This window comes from Pygocentrus nattereri, chromosome 9 (genome assembly GCF_015220715.1).
Source record: "Pygocentrus nattereri isolate fPygNat1 chromosome 9, fPygNat1.pri, whole genome shotgun sequence".
Lineage (NCBI taxonomy): Eukaryota > Metazoa > Chordata > Actinopteri > Characiformes > Serrasalmidae > Pygocentrus > Pygocentrus nattereri.
In genome coordinates this window covers 33318733-33346570 of record NC_051219.1, presented here as the reverse complement: position 1 = coordinate 33346570, position 27838 = coordinate 33318733, and the positions used below count along the sequence as shown (strand labels likewise).

General features: G+C 40.0%; 3 protein-coding genes and 1 pseudogene across 10 annotated transcripts; 2 read left to right on the top strand and 2 right to left on the bottom strand.

The window, feature by feature from the left end:
* Positions 1-445: 445 nt before the first annotated feature.
* On the top strand, positions 446-9827 carry pgd (phosphogluconate dehydrogenase). The gene is made up of 13 exons (XM_017708284.2): positions 446-572; positions 1195-1270; positions 1372-1551; positions 1963-2028; positions 2124-2242; positions 2724-2793; positions 2886-3020; positions 3193-3382; positions 6424-6554; positions 6965-7098; positions 7452-7551; positions 8570-8692; positions 9339-9827. Exons 1-13 carry the CDS (start codon positions 565-567, stop codon positions 9456-9458), a joined length of 1452 nt encoding a protein of 483 aa, XP_017563773.1. The 5' UTR covers positions 446-564; the 3' UTR covers positions 9459-9827.
* A 4554-nt stretch (positions 9828-14381) lies between these two features.
* On the bottom strand, positions 14382-14513 carry LOC119264112 (annotated as a pseudogene).
* A 2489-nt stretch (positions 14514-17002) lies between these two features.
* On the top strand, positions 17003-18881 carry sst6 (somatostatin 6). 4 transcript variants are annotated; one of them, XM_017706362.2, is made up of 3 exons: positions 17003-17112; positions 17508-17692; positions 18552-18881. In XM_017706362.2, the coding sequence occupies exons 2-3, from the start codon at positions 17534-17536 to the stop codon at positions 18759-18761; spliced, it is 369 nt and encodes a 122-aa protein (XP_017561851.1). In that variant the 5' UTR covers positions 17003-17112; positions 17508-17533; the 3' UTR covers positions 18762-18881. The 4 variants fall into 4 exon arrangements, with proteins under 4 accessions (XP_017561851.1, XP_017561842.1, XP_017561870.1 ...); XM_017706353.2 differs by having other exon boundaries at positions 17005-17112; positions 17511-17692; XM_017706381.2 differs by having other exon boundaries at positions 17025-17108.
* Positions 18882-19403: 522 nt separating this feature from the next.
* tardbpl (TAR DNA binding protein, like) lies at positions 19404-25126 on the bottom strand. 5 transcript variants are annotated; one of them, XR_001858303.2, is made up of 7 exons: positions 24360-25125; positions 23610-23773; positions 22898-23038; positions 22484-22654; positions 22313-22397; positions 21347-21493; positions 19404-20597 (listed from the first exon to the last, which is right to left on the bottom strand). XR_001858303.2 is itself a non-coding variant. In XM_017708268.2 (6 exons), the coding sequence occupies exons 1-6, from the start codon at positions 24598-24600 to the stop codon at positions 21399-21401; spliced, it is 912 nt and encodes a 303-aa protein (XP_017563757.1). In that variant the 5' UTR covers positions 24601-25125; the 3' UTR covers positions 20674-21398. The 5 variants fall into 5 exon arrangements, 3 of the variants coding, with proteins under 3 accessions (XP_017563757.1, XP_017563744.1, XP_017563736.1); XR_001858302.2 differs by having other exon boundaries at positions 22484-22669; positions 24360-25124; XM_017708268.2 differs by lacking the exon at positions 19404-20597 and having other exon boundaries at positions 20674-21493; positions 22484-22669.
* Between the last annotated feature and the right edge of the window lie 2712 nt (positions 25127-27838).

Genomic DNA, 27838 nt, shown 5'->3' with positions numbered 1-27838 from the left:
GCAAAAAAAAAAACCCTGAAAAACAGCCCCGAGCTTTCCAATGCCGCTGTTCAGATCAAAAGAATTGGCTCTGTGAACCAACTCCAACTTTTCACTACTTTTCGGTCCAAACGAGCTGACTGAGTAAACTGAACTGACTCTTTCATTAGTGGTTTCATTTGACGGAGTCAGCCCCCTAACCTGTATCGTGCTCTTCGTTACTAGAGTTCAGTTTCAAAGAGTCGGTTCGCTAAACTGAATCCAACTTTCCATTCCTAGTGTTCAGTTCCAAACAACTGAAACGAATTCATAAGAGTCGGTTCGGTAAACAGAGTCATCACTAATCTCTCCTTCTGAAGACGGATGATCCTTCGAGAGGCGTGGCTAAGGCGGTAAGCCAATCAGCGCTCGTATTTTTCGTCTCAGACTGTAACCACCAATGGTTGATGGAGGTTACGTTACGTCATGCAGCCGGCCTGTGCTGGGGCTGTTGGGCTGAATGAGGAAGTTGAGCGAAGGCAGCGCAGTATATTCAGCTTCGTTTCACAGGCTGCGCTTACTTTTACGAAGAGTCTCCCTTCAGCAATGGCACAGTAAGTGTTTCTCCCTGGATTTTGAAGTTTAACGTTTTTGACAAGGTGCTTGACAACAATTCTGCTTTAAAAATCAAGCTGAAATCGCAGGTTTTAACCGAGCTTTTAGCTACCGTTAGTTAGCCACCGTGCTGGGCTGGCTAGCCGGTGAACAGAGACATTACTGAAAATTGACCAGCGAGCTGTTCTAAAGCGCCTCATGCAGCTTCCCGCATTATACTATACAGTTCATACAGTGCGCCAAGTGTGTGTGGGGGTCTGATTATGACCCATGTGCGCTATGAAGTGTTTTAGGAGTGTTTTAGTCCACCTACACTGCACAGCTGTGTCATTACTGACACCTCAAAGCATTTTATTATTAGTTAGTGATTTCAGGTTAAGGAAACGCACAAAAATGTGCAGATGAACGACAGAACATTGATCTGAACTTTCAGTTCCTCTCTAATGAAATGCTTAAACCATGTTGTTAAAATGTCAAAATGTTAAATAAGCTCATTCATTCGAGTCAGTCATACCGTATTCAGCTGTGCTTTACTGACTAACCTTGTTAGAGTTCAGATTGCCAGGCTTTGTGCTCTGTGTTCTTCTCATTTCCTAACTGCTGCTTTTCCTCATCGCCCAGAGCGGATATTGCACTCATTGGTTTGGCCGTCATGGGTCAGAATCTGATCCTGAACATGAATGACCATGGTTTTGTTGTAAGTTACCTTCTCTTAAGTCCATGTTGACTCAGTTTGACTCTTAGGAATATGTTTAAATTCACTTTCTGTGACCTGACTTAACTTCTGTCTTCCTTCAGGTTTGTGCTTACAACAGGACGGTTTCCAAGGTCCATGACTTCTTACAGAATGAAGCCAAAGGCACCAAAGTGATTGGTGCAGAGTCTCTTGAGGACATGGTCTCGAAACTGAAGACCCCTCGTCGCATCATACTTCTCGTCAAGGCTGGCCAGGCTGTTGATGACTTCATAGACAAGCTGGTAAATGTCATTTTGAATATACTATGGGATTCTCATGTCAATCATTCAAAATTGTGAAGTCACTCTTAATTACATTTACATACATTTACAGTATTTAGCAGGCGCTCTGATCCAGAGCGACTTACAAGAAGTGCTTTGTCTGCTAGAGAAAGTATCCTTGCTAGCTACCAAGAGGTTAGAGAATAAGACAGTCCTGAGGTCAGATACTGCTAGATAGAAAAGTCACTGTAGGTACCCAGAAAAAAGGAACAGAGTTGAATTACAATTAAGCACTAGATACTACAAGACAGCCTTGTAACTAACAGAGTCTAAGCTAGAGAAAGTCTCAACTCAGAGCCTCCCTTTACCAGTAGAAAGACAATATTCAATTAAAAGACAAGCACACTTACAAGCGTACTTCCTGTTCAACAGGTACCTCTTCTCCAGCCTGGAGATATCATCATCGATGGGGGCAATTCTGAGTACAGAGACACAACAGTAAGTTCAGTGAAACTGATAGAGCCTCATAAATTGATGTGTGTGTGTGTGTACTTTAATTAATGTAAATGTTGTTTGCGCCTCTTTCTGTGTAGCGGCGGTGTCAGAGTTTGAAGGCTAAGGGTCTGCTGTTTGTGGGCAGTGGCGTTAGTGGAGGAGAAGAAGGGGCACGCTATGGACCTTCGCTTATGCCAGGCGGACACAAGGAAGCATGGTGAGACATTTACTCACCTTGTTATCATATTTGCTTTAATTGTTGATCAGTAAGGTTTAGCACATATGAACACTAAGGCCTAGTTTGACTTACATGTTAGGAAATTGCTTGAAGTCGGTGTGAACTTATAGTACGTATTCCTTCAGTACAGTGACGTATTTCTGAGTGAGACTTGATAAGGAGCATCTCTGAGGTAGCTCAGTGTATTTGCTTGATGATAGGTGGGTGTGGGAGGGGTCATTTTCAAATATCTTGTTTTCCCCTTGTTGCACAAGATTTTTTAAATTGGTGTGATGAATGGTTCTTTATATAAGAAGGTTAAAAATATTTCTGGTTGACTTTAAATGTCAGTCATCAGATCATCAAACATTTAAGCAGATACTTGTTTTAATGCGTTTTTCCATGTTTTTGGCTTCAACATTTACAGATTGTTTTTAAAGTTATGCAGTCTATTCATTATATCTTTATTTTACTTTTACAGGCCACACATAAAAGACATCTTCCAGAGTATTGCTGCCAAGGTTGGCACAGGGGAGCCCTGCTGTGACTGGGTGAGACTCTTGAAATGCTGAGCTCACTGCATTCTGATTTGCTGTATGAGCGAGAATATTCTGTAGTAAGTTCATTGTAATATATTTCACAGGTTGGAGATGAGGGAGCAGGACACTTTGTAAAGATGGTCCATAATGGCATTGAGTATGGAGACATGCAGCTCATCTGTGAGGCCTACCACCTGATGAAAGATGTCCTAGGTATGGACCATGATGAGATGGCACAGGTGAGTCAAGATCCACTTCCTCCTTTACCTGCTGATATTTCACAGTCTTGCACTTCCTCGTTCCTCAATCCATTGTTTTTTTCGAAATAACCAATTTCACCCAAGACGATTCATTTCCTCCTTTGAGGCATTGTTCTGTTCAGCTTTCTGGTAAATTTCTAATTCTTTTCAGGCTTTTGACCGGTGGAATAAAACAGAGCTGGACTCCTTCCTCATTGAGATCACAGCAAACATCCTCAAGTTCAGGGACACAGATGGCACTCACCTGCTGCCCAAAATCAGAGACAGTGCAGGGCAGAAGGGAACAGGGAAATGGACCGCCATCTCTGCCTTGGAGTACGGTGTACCTGTCACGCTAATTGGTATGTTTTGCTGTATGTTTTATCCAATAGAGAACCATGACTATCAGAGCAAAGCCTATATATGTTAAAACACCTCTATGATAATGCTAATTTATGCTGTGTTTAACAGGATGTTAGCACGAAGCCAAGTTTGGCTGTTTTGGAGTAAACACAGGAATTTGAAGCTTTTAAAAGACATTCCATGTGCTTTATTTGAGGATTGTAATATACATTTGCATATATTTTACCTTGTATGTAGCAGTTTACAGTACAGTTTTCCAGTGGCTGTTTTCAAGATTTTAACCCTTTTGTTTCCAGCCAGAACTTGGGGAAGAATAAGCTATGAAAATGACTATTACTACAAAACATGCAGAGTTTAAAAATTACAAACCTGATCCTTTTGAATATTGCATTCATGCTTTATACTGTTTGGTTAAAAGTTAATTGAGGTTAGGCTGCTAATGCTTGGCTAAGTGAGTGTGTGGTTTGGCTGCAAGTGTTGAATGAAGCTCTTGCTACTTTAAGCAGCTTGAAGGCTTTGCTCTTCTCTTCAGCAGATGTGACATAAGTGGGATGTTCTGTTATGTCCTCTGCTTTGGTCTTTGATAGAGCAAGGTTTCATAAACAGCCTGGCTGTGGGTTTGGCCTTCTTGTCCTTGAACAGGAAACTAATGGTACTGTCAGTTTTCACCCTAACTTTGAGGAATTCTCTTACACTAAAGTGAATCTCTTGGTCTGCAGTCATACTAAATGGACTAAATTTTGTCTTTTTTATTTTTCTCGCACATCATCGTGTTTACTGACGCTTTGTTCATAGATGTTGCTTGTCTGAATATAAAAAGTACTCCTGCCTCTCCTCAGGCAGGATGGTCTGTGAAGCAAACAAAAGGCTGTATTGTGCCCTTTAGAGAGTGAGCGGGGCAAAAAGTGTGCAGACGTGATTGCAGAGGGAGGGACGTAGGATTTCTCTTCAATAGGCTGCATTCCATCAGGAGCCTAGTGCTTAGCTCATGGTGACATGCTGCCACCCCCACCACACTTTCCACACCACCTCCCTTAAATGTTTCATCAGTCTGGCTCAGCTGATACTACAAAGTCATGCTTATTCAGGTCTTTGCTCCTGCAGCTGGGGCTGTACTGTTTGTTAATGTGGCAAGCCCTGCTTTCACAGAAGCCTGACTGATTACAAGTGATTTATGATATACGTATTGACACAAGGTCAGTGTTTTTAGGGTACGGCATCTGATTGTAAAGCAGGTTTTATTTCATGTTGTGGCTGGTATTTCTTGTTTTGCTTCAGATGTAATACCAGTCACTTTATGGGTGCTTTTAGGTCAAATGCTAGCATTTAAACTTAAGACTGATTTCTCATTAGGATTAAATACAGTGATTCAGTGTTACTCACTGAAGTTTCTATACAGCAAAAACGGTCAGCTGAAATGTACTCTGTGTCTTAATCCAGGGCCTTTGTGAATTATATTCTTACTCTACACACTATATACAGTATTGTGCAAAAGTCAGAGACTACTTTTCATTAATTTAATTTCCAGTCGGAACCTCCACAAAATACAGTTTATTCATTTTTCAACATCAGAAAAAAAGTAACAAACATAAAGAACAGAAAACTGCACAGAAGCCTCAGATACTAAATATAATACACATTTTTTTCAGCATTTAGTCTCTCCACACTTTAGCTTTATTACATTTTTCCATTCTTTTCAGGATACTTGCTTTCAGTTTTTCAGAGAAATTTGCAGGGATATTTTTCCACACTATCAAAGTTCAGTCTTAGAAGTTGGTTGCATTTTCTGCTTCTCACAATCCAAATGACAAATTTACAGTCATTAAGTCACAAAACTACTCCACGCATCAAGTGTTCAGTTTTGCTGTTCTAGTGTAGATTTTCTTCTTTTTCTCAGTAATGGTTTCTTGTCAGCTACACATCCTTTCAGTCTCATAGCGCTTAGTTGTCTTCTCACAGTGGAAGGATGGATAGAAACACCTGTGGATTTTTTCAGATCTGAATCAAGAGTGGAGCTTGATTTTCTCCTCTCTCTCAAAGATGAATGCTTTAAGCACTGTTTGTTTTTGGTGGTCTGATAAGTCTTGCGTTGTTGTTAGGAGTCCCATTTTCTCTATCATATCAACTCCAGGTTTTTTAACTTATTTTCCTTTGACTTTCACTTCCTTTTGCATGTTGATTCAGAAATATCTGCAGTAGTCATTTTAGATGCAAATGAGAAGACATTTTTCAGTCAGCTAAGATGAGTTTGTGTTGCTTGCGTAAATGTTAGTGACTCTTTGAAGGGCAATATAATAGGAGTGATACAGCTTTTGTTGTGAGGACTCATTTGTAACTCTGATTTTAAGATTGCAAGGATGGAAGACATGGTTTAGTAGGTGCACAAAACTGTGAACACAAATACTGATACATTTGTTTTTATATTTAGTTGTTGAAGCTTTCATATTATGTTATTTATTTTTTAACACTGAAAAATGAATATCTTGTACTTAATGGCCAACTTGACTGGTTAGTAAATAAATCAAAGTATGATCTCTGATGTTTGCACAGTACTGTACTTCACTTACTAGTACCTTTTAAGTGTCTCTTCCAAACACTGTACATTGTACACCAAATGAAAATAAATACCACAAAGTGCTTCATATCATTAAAGCATACCTAGCATTAGCAGTTAGCAAGCTAAAGCTACCTATTACATAAACTGCTAAGAATAATGCAAATAGGCATTAAAACTTAGACATTAAAATGCTATATATTACTATCTAGTCTAACTCTTGGTTCTAGGACACAGTCAGATATTACAAGAATACTGGATCTTCCGACTGTGAACAGTTGTACTAAAAAAGGCTGGTATTCTATGGACATTATCAATGTGAGACATGACGTATGCTTTTCCCCATGTAGTAATGCTGCTGTATGTCTGGGCTGTTTGAGACCAGAACTATTGTAAAGCTGTATTTAATTAATGGGCCTAATTGAGAGATGCACTGTTCTAGCTGTGTCAGCTCATGTCTCTGAATGTCCTGTCTCTGTGCTGCAGGAGAGGCTGTCTTTGCCAGATGTCTCTCCTCTCTGAAGGAAGAACGAGTGCTGGCTAGTAAGAGCCTCACAGGGCCCCAGGGAGCCAAATTTACTGGAGACAAGACCCAGTTTCTTGAAGACATTAGAAAGGTTGGTAAAGCTACAGGGCTGTTTCTGAACATACAGGCCATAAGCAGCCTGTATTAGCTTGAATGCAAGACTGAAAATCATTATTACTATTATTAGTTATGGTGAATATTTAGTACTAGTACCTTCATTTTTATCAGGGGAAGAATTGAACAAATGCTAAGATAAAGACAATCAAACCATAAATAGCTATAGCCTTTAGCTGTACCAATTGAATTTACAAATTTTTAATAAGTGAGTAACAAATATGAAATAAATTGACATCATTTATGGCTCAGTGGTCCTAAGCAGCTTTTTAGACCATTTTCTGTACAGCTGTATTCTACATGCAGACGTGTAGACGTTTCTTAATAATATTTAAAGACTTCATCAGCTTCTGAACACAAAAACAATAATATTATTTTCCCTTCCAGGCTCTGTACGCCTCCAAAATCATTTCGTATGCTCAGGGCTTCATGCTCCTGCGACAGGCAGCTAAGGAGTTTGGCTGGTCTCTCAACTACGGCGGTATCGCTCTAATGTGGAGAGGAGGCTGCATCATTCGGAGGTAAGCCACACTTTTTAGACCGTAGACATTTGATCTAGTGCAGGATAGGAAATGAGTTGTGTGTGTTCTGTATGCTGGGAAAACCTAGACTCCAGGACAGACAGGCTTTGTTTGCTGAGAGACAATTAAACGACACTTGATCTCTTTCAGTGTCCACCTGATGTCGCAACACTGAAAAAGCACATAGGGAAGCAGATGTAATGTTTCAGTTCCTTGTGAAAGTCTGTTAAGTGTGAACACTGAATGTGGTTGTGTAATCACTGTTGAGGTAATGACAGATGTTCGCTGTAGTAGGAATGACTCTGGAGTTAAATGACTGTGAATAATAATTACAACCTTCTTCATATCTTTAGTGTCTTCTTGGGAAAGATCAAGGAAGCCTTTGACCGGGACTCAGAGCTGCAGAATCTGCTCCTAGACAACTTCTTCAGTAATGCTGTACAGGACTGCCAGGTACAGGAAGTGTAGTAAACCTGGCCACAGATGGCTCTGTGGGTGTGTGATTAAAATTAAAAACTGAGACTGATCATGGGTGTTTTGTAGTGTCCAAGTTACGTAAGAATAGTTTGGTTAAAAAATAAATACATTTTTACACAATCTCCAAATGTAATTGGTCAGACGTTTGCTGTCTAAGGTTTGCATGGGAGCTCCAAGCGTGATACATCTTGCACGTTATTGAAGGTTATAGAAGGTTATATAGAAACAGCTGAACAGTGAGCTTTCCTTGAATTTGTATTTGAGTGTCTGATGACCGTATGTCTGTTATTGTGTGATAAATATATGATATAAAATCATGATACATGAAAACATTTTCACAATGTCATGAAGTTTCTTTACTAAGGTTTGATGAGAATTAAACCAGTAGTGCCATATTTTTTTAATAATGTAAAAATGTGAATACAATTATTTTTAATAATTTTTCATACTATGCTGCACAAAGTTAAACTAAACAGGACTAATTATGCTTGTTGTCTTAATGCTGTAATCAAATTCAGTGATTGTAGCCTTAAATAATTGTGATCAGGTGATTGTCTAATAATTATGACAGCCCTATATGCTCATAAGAAATTGCAGGTTCATATGATGTAACATCAAATAAAATAAAATAGCATTGCCCACCCATATTCAGAAACCTCATAAGTCTATTTCAGATTGAACAGTACTGAACAGTACTGAACAGTTCGACCTGGTATGCAGTAACTTAACTTTAGCTTCAATTTCGTGTGTGTGTGTGTGTGTGTGTGTGTGTGTGTGTGTGTGTGTGTGTGTGTGTGTGTGTGTGTGTGTGTGTGTGTGTGTGTGTGTGTGTGTGTGTGTGTGTGTGTGTGTGTGTGTGTGTGTGGTATTTTTTTTCTTCTTTAATTACTCTTAGTACTAGCAGTATATCTTTTATTGTTTACTTTGTAGTATATCACATATATGGAGTTTATGGAGTACAGAGTAAAAGTATGTCTTTACTTCCATGTTGTAGGATTCATGGCGGCGGGTTGTAAGTACAGGAGTTCAGCTGGGGATCCCCATGCCTTCCTTCACCACAGCCCTGTCCTTCTATGACGGCTACAGACACGCCATGCTTCCAGCTAACCTGCTGCAGGTAAACCATTCTATCCAGTTCTGACCACACTGCTCCACTGGCCATATGGCACAGCACTGGGATTACTGAGGGTCACATATGGATATAGTTATAACTGAGACTAGGGCTACAGAAGTGGAGGAGGGGTTTAAAGATGCGGTCAGTGTTCTTGGATGACACGACTGACTCGGTTTTGTTTTTTCAAACTGCTGCTAAAACATCCATGTGGATGTCTTTGCCTGTAGTTTATGCAAGAAAGAGGGGTACTTAAGGTGTCATTCTGACCCCACAAAGATGTGATCACAGTTTTTTAGGAGATGATTCGGTTCGCCATGAAATCCAAATCTTTTTTTCATTGTGATTTGATTATTTTGGGTCATTTCAGAATCATTTTACAAATATTTTCGAAGCTTTTTAAAATTATGTTGAAAAATAGCCAATAAAATGTATTGACGAGTGAGCACATACTTTAGTCAGTATTCAGAATATCACTTATGATCTAATATTATAAACATTTTAAAATATATGTAGTTTAATACAGTTGAATCACCATGTCCTGACTGCTTTTACTATTTTACATACTTAACAAGTACCAGTGAGAATCATTTACCCTGAAACAGTGCAATGTTTTGAACATGCAATATATGTATATCATTTTATTTTCCAGGCTCAGAGGGACTACTTTGGTGCCCACACATACGAGTTGCTCTCAAACCCTGGCCACTTTATCCACACTAACTGGACTGGCCATGGTGGAAATGTGTCCTCAACATCCTACAACGCCTAAGTTCCTCATGAATCCTATCAGGAACAGCCGTCTGACAGCAAGGGACCAGGGCAACTGACCAAGACATTTCACCTGCACTTAAATATAGAAATATAGCCCCACTTAAACATTAAGGTTTTATGATGTGTTAAAGTAATGCAGAGTTCTATTTATGATTTGCATTTGAAGTCATGGTGTGTGCACTGTTTCCAAACTCTCTCTCTTTTCCTGTACGTAGTGTAGGGCTCTGCGCCACAGACGTAAAGAGTGAGGGTGGTGTTGCAGGGGCCTGCGATCATGTTTCCCCAGAGTTCAGAGTGTTAACCCTGGATTACGGTTAACTGTTGCACTGTATTAGGCTAAATAAAGACTACAATCCCTTTTTAATGAGCTTTTGTCCTCTTCATTTGCCTGAAACCCACGATAAACAGGATTGTCTTGTTATTTTTGTGCCCCTTCTTTCTTATTAGGTGAAGTCATGTTTATGTGCCGACATACCTGAGCTGCCATTTTTAATAAGCTGCATTTACTTTGTAAATAGTCATTGTCTGTTTCAACAGGAACACTGTAGGGGCACAACTATGATGACTGACTGTAGCTCATCAGTCAGTGTAAATGATAAAATGTATAATCAGTGCAGATGCAAGGCAGGTGTATCTAATGGCGGCTGTGTTTGTATCTCTGCCTGTTTTTACATGTAGTGTAAGTCTGATGCCAGTAGAGGGCGCTAAGGTTCTTGTTGGTGAGGATGTTTACATCAGGGTGCTATATGGCCTGACCTTTGACCCAGTTTGGGTTGGGTTTAAATGTGATGCCCTGATGGAGAGTATAATGCAGTATTAAAACCTTTTGTCCCTCCTGATTAATCCGTCATTAAACATTCTGAACATGAGCAAAGACATGAAGCATTTACATTGCTTAAAATTAGAGTTACAACACAAACCTGCAGCACTGTGGCCCTCAGCACTGGAATGGATCACTCTGCATTACACATATATGCATAGTTACTTATGAATATGTCAAAGCATATGGTGCTATGTCCTTTTTATCGAATAGTGAGAAGCTGGCAGAGTTCAGAGCACAGGTCAGTGATATCCCTGCTCAGACACACCTGGCGATGTACCTGACGATTAATCGATGAGTCGGTTATGAACCTGTACAATGCAAGGCAGTGCTAGCTCTGTGTGTGAAAATCTAGAATAAATACCTGTCGTGTGGTCAGGGTTGGAACATAATGGAATACAAGTACTTGGACTACTTATTAAGAATACTAACATTAAGTAGTCATATCCAGTCCAAGTTACATTTTAGAAATGCAGTATTCAGAATACTTACTCTGGTTTCCTCCCACAGTCCAAAGACATGCAGTCCGGCTAATTGGACATGCTAGGTGCGAGGGTGAGTGTGCATGTCTGTCTGTCTGTCTGCCCTGCGATGGACTGGTGACCCGTCCAGGGTGTATCCTGTCTTTCGCTCAATGACAGCTGGGATAGGCTCCTGCTTTGACCCCTGATTGATAAACTTACAGCATTTAGCAGACGCTCTTATCCAGAGCGACTTACAAGAAGTGCTTTGTCTGTCTAGAGAAAGTATCTTTGCTAGTTACCAGTAGGTTAGAGAGGAAGACAGTCCTGAGCTTAGATACAAAAGTCACTGTAGACACCCAGAAAAAAGGAACAGAGTTGAACACAGAACTCTGTGCAGTACAATACAATACATTAAGTGCTGTGTGCAGTGATGAGTCTTCAGTCTGCGTTTGAAGACAGCAAGAGACTCTGCTGTACGGACAGCCAGTGGGAGTTCATTCCAGCACCTGGGTGCCAGTACGGAGAACATTCTCGACGCTTGACTTCCATGCGCCTTTAAGGATGGTGGGTCAACCGAGCTGTACTCGAAGCTCGAAGGGCTCGTGGTACATTTCGAGATTTCACCATTGCCATCAAGTAGCTAGGGGCTGGTGCATTTTTGGCTCTGTAGGCAAGAATTAGGGTTTTAAATCTGATGCGTGCAGCTACAGGAAGCCAGTGAAGGGAGCGCAGCAGTGGGGTCACATGGCTGAAGACGAGCCGTGCTGCCACATTCTGGATGAGTTGCACAGGCTTGATGGTCTGCATGGGAAGATCGGCCAAGAGCGAGATGCAGTAGTCAAGCCTTGAGATGACAAGAGACTGCACTAGCACCTGGGTGGCCTCTCGGGTGAGGAAGGGTCGGATCCTACGGATGTTGTACAGATCAGTTATATATGTGTTACTGAGCTCTGCTAAAGCCTGAATAGACTGAAAAATCAATGTGATCAGTTATATATGTGTCACTGAGCTCTGCTAAAGCCTGAATAGACTGAAAAATCAATGTGATCAGTTATATATGTGTCACTGAGCTCTGCTAAAGCCTGAATAGACTGATAAATCAATGTGATCAGTTATATATGTGTTACTGAGCTCTGCTAAAGCCTGAATAAACTGATAAATCAATGTGATCAGTTATATATGTGTTACTGAGCTCTGCTAAAGCCTGAATAGACTGATAAATCAATGTGATCAGTTATATATGTGTTACTGAGCTCTGCTAAAGCCTGAATAGACTGATAAATCAATGTGATCAGTTATATATGTGTCACTGAGCTCTGCTAAAGCCTGAATAGACTGATAAATCAATGTGATCAGTTATATATGTGTCACTGAGCTCTGCTAAAGCCTGAATAGACTGATAAATCAATGTAATCAGTTATATATGTGTCACTGAGCTCTACTAAAGCCTGAATAGACTGATAAATCAATGTGATCAGTTATATATGTGTTACTGAGCTCTGCTAAAGCCTGAATAGACTGATAAATCAATGTGATCAGTTATATATGTGTCACTGAGCTCTGCTAAAGCCTGAATAAACTGATAAATCAATGTGATCAGTTATATATGTGTTACTGAGCTCTGCTAAAGCCTGAATAGACTGATAAATCAATGTGATCAGTTATATATGTGTTACTGAGCTCTGCTAAAGCCTGAATAGACTGATAAATCAATGTGATCAGTTATATATGTGTCACTGAGCTCTGCTAAAGCCTGAATAGACTGATTAATCAGTATGATCAGTTATATATGTGTTACTGAGCTCTGCTAAAGCCTGAACAGACTGATAAATCAATGTGATCAGTTATATATGTGTTACTGAGCTCTGCTAAAGCCTGAATAGACATAAATCAATATGATCAGTTATATATGTGTTACTGAGCTCTGCTAAAGCCTGAATAGACTGATAAATCAATATGATCAGTTATATATGTGTCACTGAGCTCTGCTAAAGCCTGAATAGACTGATAAATCAATGTGATCAGTTATATATGTGTTACTGAGCTCTGCTAAAGCCTGAATAGACTGATAAATCAATGTGGTGATCAGTGATTAATCTGTGTTACTAAATTCTGCTAAAGCCTGAGTGGACAGATAAATCAATGTGATCAGTCTACTAAGGGAGGATCAAACTCCTGCTAGGCTGTTTATGGAAGCAGTGATGAACTGAAGCACATGGTGAGAGAGAAAAATAAAAAGTTTAGAATTTCAGAAATTCAATACAGTAAGTGAATTTTTCATGAAACATAATTTCATGGATTACAAGTAAAAAAACTGCCAAACAGTAACAGCATAGAAGAGTGTGAAAGTTAAACAAAAAAGATTTCCCATTTGCCTTTCAAGATGTGTTTTAAATGTTTTTTTTAAATATGTTACTTGTTATGTGTTTTCAAGGTCTACTTAACTGACATTTAGGACAGCATATTTAATATTTAGCTCCTTTTTCAAAATGTTGTGCCCAACTCTGTCTGCAGTTGTAAACAGTTGAAAGACAGAACTGGTTAGCTGACTTCTAATTTACTAAGGGCTGGACAAAGTATTGGAACAGAATGTCTGCTGGCTGTTGTACGTAACTTCATTCATCATTTCTCTGCTTCAGCAAATTGTCTGTGCTTGCAGTTGTGGCTCATAAACAATGAGACAATTTACAACCATTACTTCCCACAGTCCAGTTAGGCTGTATTAAATATCCCTGCTGTATTTGACACAAATGCAGTGTAGGAGCTCATCTAATACCAGATAACTCTTAGTTACTTGATTAAAAAATCAAGAAATGTGCTTCAAGAAATTTTGCTTGAACCAGTTTGTGACAGCATCTCTGTTTGATCTTGAAGTAAAAATGTGCCCCAGGCAAATTTGCACCACTAAAGTCTTGGACTTGGGTCAAGCCACAGTTTTAAAGCTGTAACAGGTTTCAGGTAAATCTCTGTTTGTCTCTAAAAGTAGCACAGATGTGGAAATGTAAAAGCCCCTTTAGGACTGTAAAAAGGCCTTTGTTGTGAATGTAAGCTACTGTAACACCTTTCTGTATATTATCAATAGGGCACTAACAACCAAAGAACTGTTACCTGTTTATAATGTACAAAAATGTGACTTAAGTTGGTGTAAATTGAATTCTGTGTGTTTGTGCCCACTAAAGCTCTGCTAGCAGCATTGTTTCAATCCAAGAGGGGCTTTTCTGTCTAAATAGGCAACAAACTCAATGGGCCTTTTTGCACAACGGCCCAATACTGGAACTGATCCGTTTTACAGATCTGCACCAAAACAGATTAAAAACCGGCCCAGATTGAATTGAACTTAGAACCATTTGTCACTGTGTTTGTACACTGTGAAATCAGACCTCTGCATTTAACCCATCTGTGCAGTGAAACACCCGCATACATGCACACTAGCAAACACACACACACTAAGGGGCAGTGAGCACACTTTCCCAGAGCAGTGTGCAGCCCTATCCACGGCGCCCAGGGAGCAGTTGGGGGTTAGGTGTCTTGCTCAAGGGTACTTTAGTCATGGACAGTCAGCCAAGGAGATCGAACTGACAACCTTCCAGTCACAGAGCTGGTGCCCTAACCTCCAGCCCACGACTGCCCCCAATTTAGCTCTGCCTTAGCAGAGCCTTCAAAAATAAAAACTCGTCAACGTTTCCCTCCACGGAAATCTTTAGTAAAAGGCAAAAGATTTGTGCATCCATCCACTTCTCCATCAGGGTCACGGGGGGTGCTGGAGCCTATCCCAGCAGTCATCGGGCAGAAGGCAGGATACACCCTGGACAGGTCACCAGTCCATTGCAGGGCAGACAGACAGACAGTCACACACCCAGGGGCAATTTAGCATGTCCAATTGGCCTGACTGCATGTCTTTGGGAGGAAACCGGAGAACCCGGAAGAAACCCACGCAGACATCGGGAGAACATGCAAACTCCACACAGAGAGGACCCCAGTCACCGGGCAGGGGAATCGAACCCAGACCCTCCTCGCTGTGAGGCAACAGCGCTACCCACCGCGCCACCGTGCCACCCTAGATTTGTGCGTGAATGAAGAAAAACCAGAGCTAAACAGATGAGCAAAGAACAGCATCATATCTGGCCCTGATTTGCACTGGTGCAGGTCTAAATATTATCTTCATGTCTGGCCCAAATGTGGCGCGGACCCAGTTCAAAAGACGTTCAAGCTCAAGCTGATATAAGCAGCTGTCTCTGGAACTGATCCAGCCCTGACTTGTTGCATCTGCACTGGATCCGTTCCAGAGTCAGCAACAGCTCCATATCCCACATAATTATTCACAAACCATTAATAATGAATGTTTTCAAAAAAGGTCAATTCAAAAAGGGAAACATAAAACCAAATACCTCAAAAAAAAGGTTTATGGAAAGTCATATTTTCAACACAGCATGTAGCAAAGCGTATCGGGTTCTGAACATTGTTATTTAACACAGGGTGCGATAGAGGTGATTTTTCAAAAACCCTATTGATTCTGGCCATAGAGAAATGAAGCTTAGACCCGGAGTTCCTATTATGGGTATAAGAGCATGGCATCGACTACAAAATGCCCAGAAAGCTAATTGATATGCTAATTTTAGCACAAAGCTAAAGTCAGCTTCTGTAGTCGTGGCATCATTTTGTAGTTGCACCATGCTCTTATACCCATATAAGGAAACGTGGGTCTAAAAACAAGCTAAAAAAAGAAAATAAGGGTATCTTAAGATGTTGTTTGAAGAATTACATTTTTTCGTAACTCCAGCCATAGTACTGTCTTCCAGTATCATCCCACGCATGATGTCATTTATTGCAAAGGTGTTCAGTACTGGGTGGTTGAAAGATAAGCTCCCAGTACTGAACACCTTTTCAGTAAATAATGTAATGCTTGGGATGATACTGGATGACTCACTCCAAAACAATACTGAGTGAATAAAAGAGTAAAAGAGGTGGTCCATTATTTTTTCAGTGTCATTCTTCCCAAAGACATGTGTTCTACTTGCCGAATCAAAGTCAAATCAAACTAACTTGAGAGGTTAATACTGATATAATGAATAACTTTGGGGGTCACAGAGATGTGAAGTAACATGAAGGTAATTTAGTGACTGATTCTTCAGCCTGTTAAAGTTCTTGTAAACTTCTTAAACCTCCAATCTAATTGGTATAACTAGCTTCTTCCCCTTCAAGCCATGACACTTGAGAGTCACTGGGCCTCATTCACCAACTGGTCTTATGAAGAAAAGCCTTTCTAATATCCACTTAGGCTTTCATGAAGATTCTGACATTCAACAGGGTTTTCTTATAAGGGATTTGTTCTTAGGTAAGAACAGAATCTACACATACTCAAGAGCAAAAAGGGGTGAACAACTCTGTGATTTAAGAATGTCATGAATGTGACATGGACTTTTTAGGAGCTTTCTCAAGAGCACAGAGAAAAAAGTTGAGTGGACAAAATATTGTAGCATGTTCAAGAAATGTTTAGGTTATGTTCTGTAGCAGTTACTTGGCACTTCATTCATTTTGCTCTGGACTCTTCTTGTAGGGAGTGAGGCTAGGTATATGTGCGTATATGTGGTGTATATGTGCAGAGAAGGAGGAAAGAGATAGTTAAAGAGTGAGCTCTTAGAGGAAAATCCCTGCTTATGCATGGTGTGGCTGTGGCTGTCAACAGCTGGAAAATAAAGCACCACTAACTTGTGCAAAAGCTGCATCTCTTTTAATACCGGTGACACTACAGTATGTAACTTGCAAAACAGGAGGGGTAATTACCATAGTTGTGGCTAATAGGACACAGCCTCTTGGGCACATTAGAGTGACCTTTTAATGACAAAAACATCCTGTCAATCAAAGTCCCATCAATGCCGTGACAATGGCTGAGAGACCTTCAAGCCATTTGGCAGTGTCTTGCTGGTCTAAAGATAATAGGACCCCCTCAGGCCCTCTTTTGTTTATTTTAAAACAAATGTTTGTCTGGTTCACTGGTATTACTAGTGTCCTCAACTCAATTACTCTATTAGATAAAAGCTTGTGTGTGATTAAAGGCCTCTTCAGAGAGAGGAACACCGCATGTTCCTAATGAGTGCTAATGCCAGAGAGAGCATGCAGCACAACTCAGAGGCTTATAATAATGGCTCGGATGAAAGAGTGTGGGTGCTGCTGAATCATCATGGAGTGCTGCGGCCGGTGGTGTGCCAGGACTGTAAGTGTACACCCTCTTCTGTTTCCACCTCATCAATAATGCATAGACTGCACTGAGGGAGAGGCAGGCTGGTAAAAAAAAACAGTGAAGTCGGAGGTGCCCTGAGTTGCGGCTGTTCCTTCTGTGACATGACTTAGATCTTCATCTGATGTGTGTATGTATGCTATTAACTTAAAAGCATGTTTCTATCGCTGTGCATGTTTCATTGCAGCCAATCTAGAAAATGACACCATCGTTCAGCTGCAGTAAATGCGCTGTATGATTGACTGTCATTGCTTATTTTTCAGAATGTTTACGGTGCTGAAATATACACCCAGTTCAGAAATGACTGAATAAGCTCCAGATTCATTAATTAAAGTCTGGCTTCATGAAGTTTGCATACGTCCTAAACCAGTGGTCCTGTATAGAAGGAAAAATTAGCATGGACTGAAGGACTGAGAATGAATTGTACTGTTATGTGACCCTTATGCGTAACCGATGGTACATGCAAGTGGGTCTTTGATTAGCTTCAATCTCTTCATTCTGCTCATTACCTGTGTGCTGCGTCAGTAGCTCTTGTGAGTGCTGTATAAAGCATGGCTCTGGCTGTTGGAGGGACAAGTTGCGGAGGAGCAGACGGGGGCATGTTCATCATGAGAATGTTGCTGAGTCTGGTGCCTCTGCTGTTGATCGCATGGAGCGGAACAAGCACTGACGCACTGCCCGTAGAGAACAAACTGCCACAAAGCAATGAGGTGAGGCCACACTACTACACTCTTACAAAAGATGCTTCTTCAAGGTTCTTTACGAAAGGGAATTCTTCTATGACCAGAAGGTTTTACACTAGATGTAGGAATATTGCTGTGAGGATTTGATTGCATTCAGCCTCAAGAGCATCAGTGAGGCCAGAGCATCCCATTCTATTAGTGATGCTTTTCTGTGGAGATACAGAACGTGCTGTCTAGGTGTGGTGGAACCACTGTATCAGCAACATGTACAACTTAAAGTAGTTGAATTTAACAATTAGAGGGCTGTCTGGATACTTTTGTACATTAAAATCTATTATTATTATTGTTACAAAATTAATATTAAAGCTGTGCCAACCAATCCTTTGCTGGAGATTTTTTAAAAATGAGATCTTATAACTTGGGGTCTACAAATTGTACCAACCACAATTTCCTCTGTCCATTATTTTGTATGGTATGTAGTAATGATTACAGAATACTCTTAAGGAGAAATTTCATTTGGTGAATGACGCTCAATGGTTTTATTTGTAACCATGTTCACTCAAAAGTAATATTTGCATGATTAAATGGTTCTTAAAACTGAAAAATTTGTTGGATGTGGTTCTATTTATTTCTTCTGTAATTGGAAGCTTGACATCACTAGCAGAACCTTTTCTGGCGATATACGGAACCATAAACAATACATTATCCATCAATTAGAAGAACCGCAAATGGTTCCATATAGCACTCATGGTTCTAAATAGTCATTTACTAACAAACCCTTGAAGAATCATCTTTCTTTAGGCATGTGTGTCACCAATCAATCACCACATCAATAATGTCAAAAAACAAACAATTCAAAGTATTTCAAACGGTCTCCTTTTCTCAGGTTCTGACAAAGGAGCAGAAGGACCTGCTAATAAAGATTATGTCAGACCTTGCTGAACTGAACATGACTGTTAAAGACCTCGGAGCACTGGACCTGGAGCAGCTGTTAAGTGGTAAACTAGGCGAGAGATCTGTATTCGGCCTGCCAGCTCAGGAGAAATCTCCATGCAAGAACTTCTTCTGGAAGACCTTTTCTGCATGCCAACACTGAATAATGAAGTGGACCACACCTCATGTAACGTGATGGTCTATATACTGCATTACTAAATAAAAAACTGAATCCTGAAATCCTGTATACTAATAAATGTGATGCGGGTGCCTCTGGCTTTCACCGGGTGGTTGTCTTCTCAAGCATGTTTGATAACCCTGAAGAATTATACATATGAAATGGAGTTGTAGTTGGCCAGCACATGAAAGATTTTTCATTATGTATAAATTTATCATGTATTTTTTGCCTCTTCTGTTGCTTCTATCTGATCAAAATGCAGCAAACTGTAAAGATATTTTAAAATAACTTTAAAACCCACAGAACAAAAAAGGCACAATTTTCTCCAAATATGGTGGCTAAACATAAGCTTCTGTAGGTGATGGGGCCCAAAAAGCTAATGCTAACCAATACTGAAAGGTACCAACAGCTGAGTAAATGATTAAATTCTACTGAAAGTGACTTCCTGCAATCTTTGGTGAAAAAGACCATGAGGATCAGAGTGCACTAGAGATCCTAGTTATATTTTCATTTTATGAGTTTTCAATCAATGAGTAACTTTGCAGCACCTTAATTTGGGGCAGATCAGCCGTCTCCTGGTTAGTAATATTAGCCTTGTAAGTTCTGATGAGAATAATAAAAATGATGAACTCAAGATTGAGTTTATTTTTATCAGCCACTAAACTGACATAAGAAAAATGTCAGGTCCTTTACATGTTGCACTCAACTGAAATTATCAGCAATAAAAATAAAAGCTCACCATCACACCAGAGAATCAACATTTCTTTGAAATCTTGATCTGTGCAGATCTTTATAATGGCATATATTTGTCTGTAGGCAAGGCTAGAATAACAATCACTCCAATACTAAATGAGAATTCACAAGTCAAAAACACATTTACTTGGCTCAGATGTTTTTACAATAACACAATCGTGACCTGCATAGTAGAAGCATCTCAATTTGCCAAGTCAATTCTGTTCTTTTCCTCACATTCATAGCCCCCCAAACCTGCAGCAGAACTGAATAAAACACTAACCTAAAAATCCAAGAACTCTATACAGGTACAAAGACCATTTGATTGGAAAATTAGATGTTTATTTTACACTTTAAACGACTAAAATGAGACGTGTAGATGGAGTTTAAAAATACAGTGATGCAATTCCTACGGGCCCAACTACTGGGAATTACCACAGAGATTCAAGTCTTTCACTGCCTAACCCCATTTCAGCCCAAACATTTCACAAAACCCTGTCGGTCTGAACAGATCACCCACAACACAAAGGAGTAGATTACTGTTGTGGAAACAAAAAACAAACAAACAAAAAAAACAAAAACAAAAAAAAAAAACACACCTTTTCAACTTTCAGTGAAGTCTGACTACTTAAAATTACAGCTGCTGACCCTGAAAGTTTTAACAGCTTTAATGAAACAAAACAAAACAAAAAAAAAAAACAGCCAGATGAATCATCCAGTCCATCATTGAACAATGAGTCAGTAACAAAATGAAAAGCATGAGTGTCAACAAGATCATTTGTCATGGGACTGAGGGGTTCAGGCATTTCTCCATAAAAAGACTTTTTGCCCTTGATTTTGGATTGGGTTTCTTTGGGCATGTGCTCCAGCCAATTTGGAATTGTCCTTTTAAATTTCAATAGGGATTCCAGGGATCCTGTTACAGTGAAGTGAAGAAGTCCCTTTTCAGGTATAAGGCATTCGGCAGCATCTCCACAGTTGGACTGTGTTGGGGCCGCCAACACTACACCAACTCCCGTCTTCAGCTTCCCCAAAACTGACTTCATTCGGGGTTCTGATGTAAACCTGGGCCAGCGGAGTCCAAGGTGCCTATACATGCGAATTAAATAAGTTTTTGCAATTCAATTAATTTTTTTGTAGCAATCAAAAATAAGCCACTGTCAAATACCTAGTCAAATTAGTTTTATTCGAGAGTTCCCTTTGATTTCACAAAACATATAAAATGCATTCAAAACACTTAACAAATGCAACCTTTCTATAGGGATTCTTCAACTTTCACCGCCACATCACCCCTCTTTAGACACTCAGAGCACACGCTCACACGCCACACACCCCCACTCCCCAGTGCCTTCTCACAGACAACACCACTTCACTTGTTCACACTTGGAGATCAGTAACAGGGAGGAGATAGAACACACATACCATACAAGCATTCACAACAGATAATAGAGCAAGAATACAAATACTTAGATTTCTAGACATTCCACTACATACATTTTTCTGTAACTATATAAGCTTGATTATATGAGAAAAGGGAAGAGAGGAGAGAGATCAAAGGGGAATAAAGGATGCAACGAATGTCCATCTGATGGTGCTACAGAAAACATACGCTGCTGCTGCTCACACTCGCTCACACAGGTTCTTCTCACATCTTGCAGGCATCTTGCTTTTTTCATCGCACAACCAGCTCTTTTCACACTTGCGTTCATGTTCTCTCAGTCCGTTCGCTCATTCAGTCTCTCCACCAACAATCCATCACCATCATCTCACTTGCTCTCAAAGCGATACATAACGGACAGATTCATCCATGAAAAAGGGGAGAAAAAGACAACACCCACCGTCTAACACAGTAAATGCAGAGTGAAGCTGTGTTCTTTGATGGCAAAGCATTTACACATGGGAAGAAGGGTACTGATACTGAGATCGCTCGAACATTGCGGCCAACGAGGGGCTTCTTCCCGGGAAATTGGAAAAGAGGTGGTGAACTGTAGAAGAGATTTATGAAGGCTTGACCATCAACTTCAAACAAAAAATGCAAACAACTCTACACAATACAATTCAAATCAGGTTTAAAAAACAAACAAACAAAAAAAACCCAGCATCTTTACGTATGATTGAGAGGGCACTGAAGCGCTAACAATTCTCATACACATTTGAGATCTCAATACTCGTTACTTATGGAGATCAGGTATAGCCAAAATGAATCACTGAAAAAAAATCAAATTTCTACTTAGTGTTCGTACCACTCTCACAATTTCATCCACTCAATCTTTTTCATGTATAACTTTTTTTTTTAAACAAAAAGGAAAAAAAAGCAGATATCTTCTAAATACAAGGGACATAAGATCTGACTACAAACTTTCTTCTCAAAATACTTACCATATAATCTAGAATTCAGGACACTTCAAAAGCAACTCTTTACATCCCCCAACTAGACTTGGTCTCCATACTAGAGCCAAAGCCAGAATTGAACCCACTGCCAGAGGCCGAATTAGTGCCTGCACCCCACCCTAGACTAGCTGAACTGGTGGTGTTATAGTTACCACTTGTGCTATAGCTCTGGTTCTGATCTCTGCTGCCACTTGTTTGGCCAGCAGCAGTGGTGCCAGAGGCAGCCGTCTGACCTTGCTGACTGGCCAACATGCCCATCATACCCCAGCTGCTCTGGAGGGCTGCCTGGGCAGCTGCCATCATGGCTGGGTTGAGGCTAAGAGCCCCAAAATTCACACTGCTGTTAGGACTGCGACTGCTACCAAAGCCCTGCCCAAACCCCCCGAAACGACCACGATCCATCATTTGCCTACTATTATTATGCTTAGGCTCTGCGTTGGAGATGTGCACACTGGTGCCCTTTATGATCAGGTCCTCTCCACACAGGGACTGGGCAACCTAGAGAGCAAAACAGTTGCCAAGTTACAAGACATCAGCCAAGCTAACAGCAAACAAAAGTTCTACACTAACTGCTAAAAACCAACCTGGTCGTCAGCAAAAGTGACAAAGGCGAAAGCCCGGAAAGGCTTAGGAATGAAGACATCTGTGACTTCGCCATACTGCATAAAGAACTGCCTAAGGTCATCAGCAGTCATGTCCTCAGTACAGCGGCCCACAAACACTTTCCTACTCCGCATAGGCTCGTCTGGCCCGGCCTGTTCCAGGAAATACTAGATCAATTAACAGAGAAACAAGATCTATTTCATGCATCGTTCACAACACAGTTCACAAGAAGTACACAACATATTATTTTGCTTATAAACACAATCACAGCTGAAACAATACTTATACAGTACAAGCTATATAATGCTAAACTAGCTATGCAAATTATATTCTATTCTTTAAAAATGGTTGTTATAATGGAAATATTTACTTCAATGGTTTACATAAGGTTATACCTTTGAGTTAGGGAGCTTACAGTCACACCACCTTCCATCAATCATATGCCGTTGAGACATGACTTTAATCTGTGTCTCATAGTCTGCAAATCTCACAAAGCCAAATCCTTTGGAGTTCCCAGTTTTCACATCTCTTTTAACCTGTCAGGGAAAGAGGCAAAACTAAGCATAAAACCTTGAATACAAAACACATTAAACTTGGGTTGTAGGGGTGTAATGACACACTGTACTTAATTCACAATACTGGGTTAATGATGCAGTATTGAGAATACTGAAACTTCCCTTCGGGATCAATAAAAGTTCTATCTATTGTGAACAAAACTTGAATAAAGAAAAAAGATACGTCATTGCACAGCTTACTAAGGACACCACAGCTGGGAGGCAGAAGGAGCATTTGAGCAAGTTGATTGGTGCTGACTTAACAGACTTTGGTGTTAAAACAATTCAATTGCATTAGATTAATAAAATGGCCACTGTTCATGATGCATCATGGTTTTACATTATATCACAATGCTTTGTTACACCCCTACTGTACTGTCAATCTCAGGTCCATGAAAGGTCAAAATACTGTGATTGAGTATTTATTCATGCTCTAACAAACCCAGCTCAACTCATGAAGGACTTGCTATTTCACAAGTTGAATTTAATGTATTAAGGTAGGAAAACACTTAACTCTGTAGTTCAGACTGGAGTCCAAACAAGCAGTACTAACCTGTACCATTATGACCTCCCCAAAAGTACTGAAATAGTCTTTCAGGTCTTGTTCAGAGGTTTTCCATGGTAAGCCAAGAACGATTAAATCTGAGGTTTTCTGAATACCTCTCTTAATCTTTACAGCAGAGGCAGCATCCATTTCATCCATCTTTCTTTTGTTATCTGAAACAAAAAGGACAATATCCCAATAATATTACATGATGCAAGAAAACGTGTTATATCCCTAACAACATATGTATGTCATTAGCAGCATCAACATGTAATTGGTTCCCAAATTAACATCACAGGTACACTCCTTTAAAAGATGGCTCTTCAGAAAACACAAGCACGAGTTCCATATAGAACCATTTCGTGCTTAAATGATCCTCTGCATGAAGAAATGGCTCTTTGGATAGATGGAGACTGTTGTATATTGAAACTCTTTGAAAAGTTCAGTACACCACCAAAAAAGTTTTTAGCTACTGTTTACAGACTCAACATTGTAACAGTAACAGAACCCTTTTTCGTGCTATACAGAACCATCTCCAAAAAGCTTCTATACAGAACCATACACATCATCAATCTGGAGAACCATTTCACCATGCAAAGAGGCATTTAAGCATACAAATTGTTCCATCTAGAACTCGTGGCCCTAAACAGACTCGTTCCGTTTACTAAAAAAACATCTTTGTAGCAACCCAACACTGTTAGTTAACCAACATTGATGTTTAGCAGAAATACACGTTCAACTAACAAGTGTATCGGTTACCTTTCGGATAATTGACCACGTAGACCAGGTTGCCCCAGTCCGAGTCTGGTGCGTGCAGCACGCCCTCAACGAGGCGCACCCCCCGCATGCACTGGGACACGGGGCTTCGGTAGCGCAGGCCGCAGGCTCCGGGGAACTGCGCTGCTACGGTAGACAACAGCACCGTGCCGTCTTCCTCCGAGGGGATTTCCATCGGCTCCTCATTCTCGTCCTCAGCCACGCGAATGTAACACTCAGACATAGTTCACTCGGACGGTGAATATCACAGCGGCCGCTCGCTCTGTGCTAGCGGTGGTTAGCCACCGCGCTCGCTCAATTATTTAGTCAGCTAGCACTGCTAGCTAGCAAATACGGCAACAGTTCGAGCTCAAAACGCGCACGCTGCACCAAACAGTACGTTATCTATCAAACACAGGTACCTGTGGTTACGATTATATGGGGGATGTATGTTTATTGTCCATAAAGCTCTCGCCCTAAATTATCGTCCATCCACTCTGCGCTACACCGCTAACGGCAAATGAATGGCAGGAAGCTCTCCGCGGCGTCCGCGCGGTTGTTTTTTTCAACGGTTTTACACGAGTGGAGTGAGGCAGGAGGCGAAAGCTCGTCAAATTACCAACGAATAATTAATTTACAAGTGTTCAACTGCTACAAAACAGCGCACGGTCAGTGATAAACAACTGAAAATACACAACAAAAACCCGCCTGCTTGTTTTTTTCTAACCTCGAACTTCCATCAAAATGGCTACCGCAGCGTTCTCGTCGGACCGATGGCGTCATCACTCGGAGGGTCTAATTTCTGGCCAGACAGAAGGGGGGGAGAGTGCACCAGTGGAATAATAAAATCCAAGCAGGGCGTGCGACTGTGGAGTTTTTGATGACATGTTTGATGACACTACTTTTTACTTATTTAAAATGCGAACAGTGGTGCATGACCGACAGTTCATTTTTACAAAAGCGAAAAAACTTACGATGTGCCCACCCATCGCTTTACGGCGCTCCAGTAGTGTGCGCGAAAATGTGTTGTCCAATCACATGTCGGCGTAGTTGACTGCGTTCTAGTCAGGGTAGTGAGACTGTGATGGCGAGGCGGGCCTGTTTACCTGATGTTGTGCTGTAAAGTGCGGCCTAAAACCTCACCGGAGTCGGAGAGTTGAAAGAGTAAAATCAAACAGTAAAACGCTTCACACGTACTCAGTGCTTTTATTCACTTTTGGGATCATTTTGGTATAAAATAAATAGATACAGGTGAGCAGTGGTGGACAGTAACTAAGTAAATGTAATTAGTTTCTGTACTTAAGTAGTTTTTTTCGTGTATCTGTACTTCACTCAAATATTTCCATTTTGGGTGACTTTTTACTTTCACTCCACTACATTTCAAAGTCAAATATCTTACTTTTTACTCCACTACATTTTGAGAAATCTGTCGTTCCTTTTGGTTTTTGTGTGTATAAAAATGTAACATGTCAAAACAAAAGAAGAGCAAAGCAAGAACACCAATGATGGAAATAATCTAACCTGTAAATAGACCACAATATAGAAATATGTACACATATGCAGTCGTGACTGGCATGTTTCTTTTTTCTGAATTCATACAAACACTTTCATTTTATAGTAAATTAGTTTCATTAGTTTATGTTTATGAACAGAGACCTGCAGCTCAATATAGTAAAGGAAAACCTATGTGTGATCCTGAGTTTAAAGCAAGTTCATATTCAACTTGTTACTAATTTACAAAGTAATCTTAAACTGAAACTTTGCTTGTTTGTAAAAGTGATTTCAGAGCCACTCGGTTCTACCTGATGGAAACTGTTTACCTTCAGTGTTTTGTGCTTCTGATCATTTTAATAGACATCAGCGTCACTAATTAATGACGTTCTATTAAAAGGCTGGTTTACCAAGAGAGACACTGCAGGATTTTCACCTAAAATGAGTTCAGGAAACGAGTCTTGTTATAAAAACGATAACAGGACATTAGATACTTAAGTACATTTGAAGACAAATACTTTTGTACTTTTACTCAAGTTGAGGTCTAGAGTAAGGACTTCTACTTTTACTGGAGTAATATTTTACCTTGGGTATCTCTACTTTAACTCAAGTACATGATTTGCAAACTTCGTCCACCACTGCAAGTGAGAAAGCGAGAGGTGTAAAAAGCCGTCCGTGTATCGCTGTTACCAAGACAACAGAAAACATTAAAGAGGAACCTTTCCAAATTTCTACACAGCTAAATCGCGGTGTAAACAAAGTCATCATCAGAGTCTTTTGAAAAAAAGTTTCATATCAAAACACTGAATGATTTTAATGGTCTTAACAATTGAATTATGCAGATGTTTAAAAAATGGTGGAATTTGGAGTTAGAATTTGAAAATACTCTAAAGATATTTTTCTTATTTTATTTACTAATATCTTATACAGTGTAGCGTGAAATACTATACTATGGAAGTAATATACCAGAAGGAATTCCACTCGTATTTATTGTTTTGCACACTGTCTGCATTTTCACACTTTGTACTTTTTGTTCCTTGTTGCACCGTGTTGTTCCTGGAGGAACGTAATTTCACTCCACTGTGTACTTGTACATAAATGGAATGACAATAAAAGCCTCTTGACTTGACTTAAGATGTTTTATTCACTATTGCAACATTTTGGGAACATCAAGAAGATAGTAAATGAATAAATAAATAAATCAAGTTCTCAAATTTGTAAATTTGTGGTTATTAGTGTTATTCAAACTATGTTCATCATTCTGGACAAATTTAAAATTTCTCAATATTTTTACAGATCCCTATAAATTATTTGAAATATATGGATTTGTGCAGCATTGGCATCATATTAGAATCATTATATACACTAAACAGTAATGAACGCATATGGAACTCATACCAAAGCCCACTTCTGCTCCCTCTGTTTATGTACACACTGTGTGCTCAGTACAACTATTCTGCCTTTATCTGTAGCACAAAAAGTGGATGCTTTCTCTCCATTGCTCAGTCCATTAGGCATGAGCTATAACCTCCAATATGTTTCACCTTTTATCTGAACAGCTCCATCAGTTTAAAAGAGCTGCAGAAACATTCCTCAGCAATCAGCTGTTTGTCCTGAGAGAGCTTGAGCCACATTTGGCTGCCATGGCTTATCTGTTTCACTGATAGAAATTATATTTGGCATATCTTCGACTTTTTATTATCTCTGGATTTTTTTTTCTTCAAAAATCCCTTTTAGGCCTAAATCTGTATCTGACAAAAGCTGTATTCGTTATCTAGACATCAGCCAGATCCTCTAACTACATGGAACAATTACTTTTGTTGCTTTTAAGCTTCTAGACAATAGTTTTGACATGAAAGGCCTCACAGTGTTTACTAAATGAGAAGCAGAATGTGCAGAAGTGTGTGGATGCAAAAAGCCACCAATGTTAATGAACAAAGCCACCTACTCTCCCTCCTTTCTACTCAGCCTCTTTGTACCTCAGCCTGTGA

Excerpts from the sequence above, each read along its gene's own strand:
- pgd (XM_017708284.2), top strand. Across the intron at positions 1,271-1,371 it reads TGAATGACCATGGTTTTGTT|GTTTGTGCTTACAACAGGAC; the intron begins GTAAGTTACCTT and ends GTCTTCCTTCAG. Across the intron at positions 3,021-3,192 it reads ACCATGATGAGATGGCACAG|GCTTTTGACCGGTGGAATAA; the intron begins GTGAGTCAAGAT and ends AATTCTTTTCAG.
- sst6 (XM_017706362.2), top strand. The coding sequence starts at position 17,534 with ATGGCTCTGGCTGTTGGAGGGACAAGTTGCGGAGGAGCAGACGGGGGC. Across the intron at positions 17,693-18,551 it reads AACTGCCACAAAGCAATGAG|GTTCTGACAAAGGAGCAGAA; the intron begins GTGAGGCCACAC and ends TCCTTTTCTCAG.
- tardbpl (XM_017708247.2), bottom strand. The coding sequence starts at position 24,600 with ATGTCTGAGTGTTACATTCGCGTGGCTGAGGACGAGAATGAGGAGCCG. Across the intron at positions 23,774-24,359 it reads CGTGGTCAATTATCCGAAAG|ATAACAAAAGAAAGATGGAT; the intron begins GTAACCGATACA and ends TTTTTGTTTCAG. Across the intron at positions 23,039-23,609 it reads GGGAGGTCATAATGGTACAG|GTTAAAAGAGATGTGAAAAC; the intron begins GTTAGTACTGCT and ends TTTCCCTGACAG.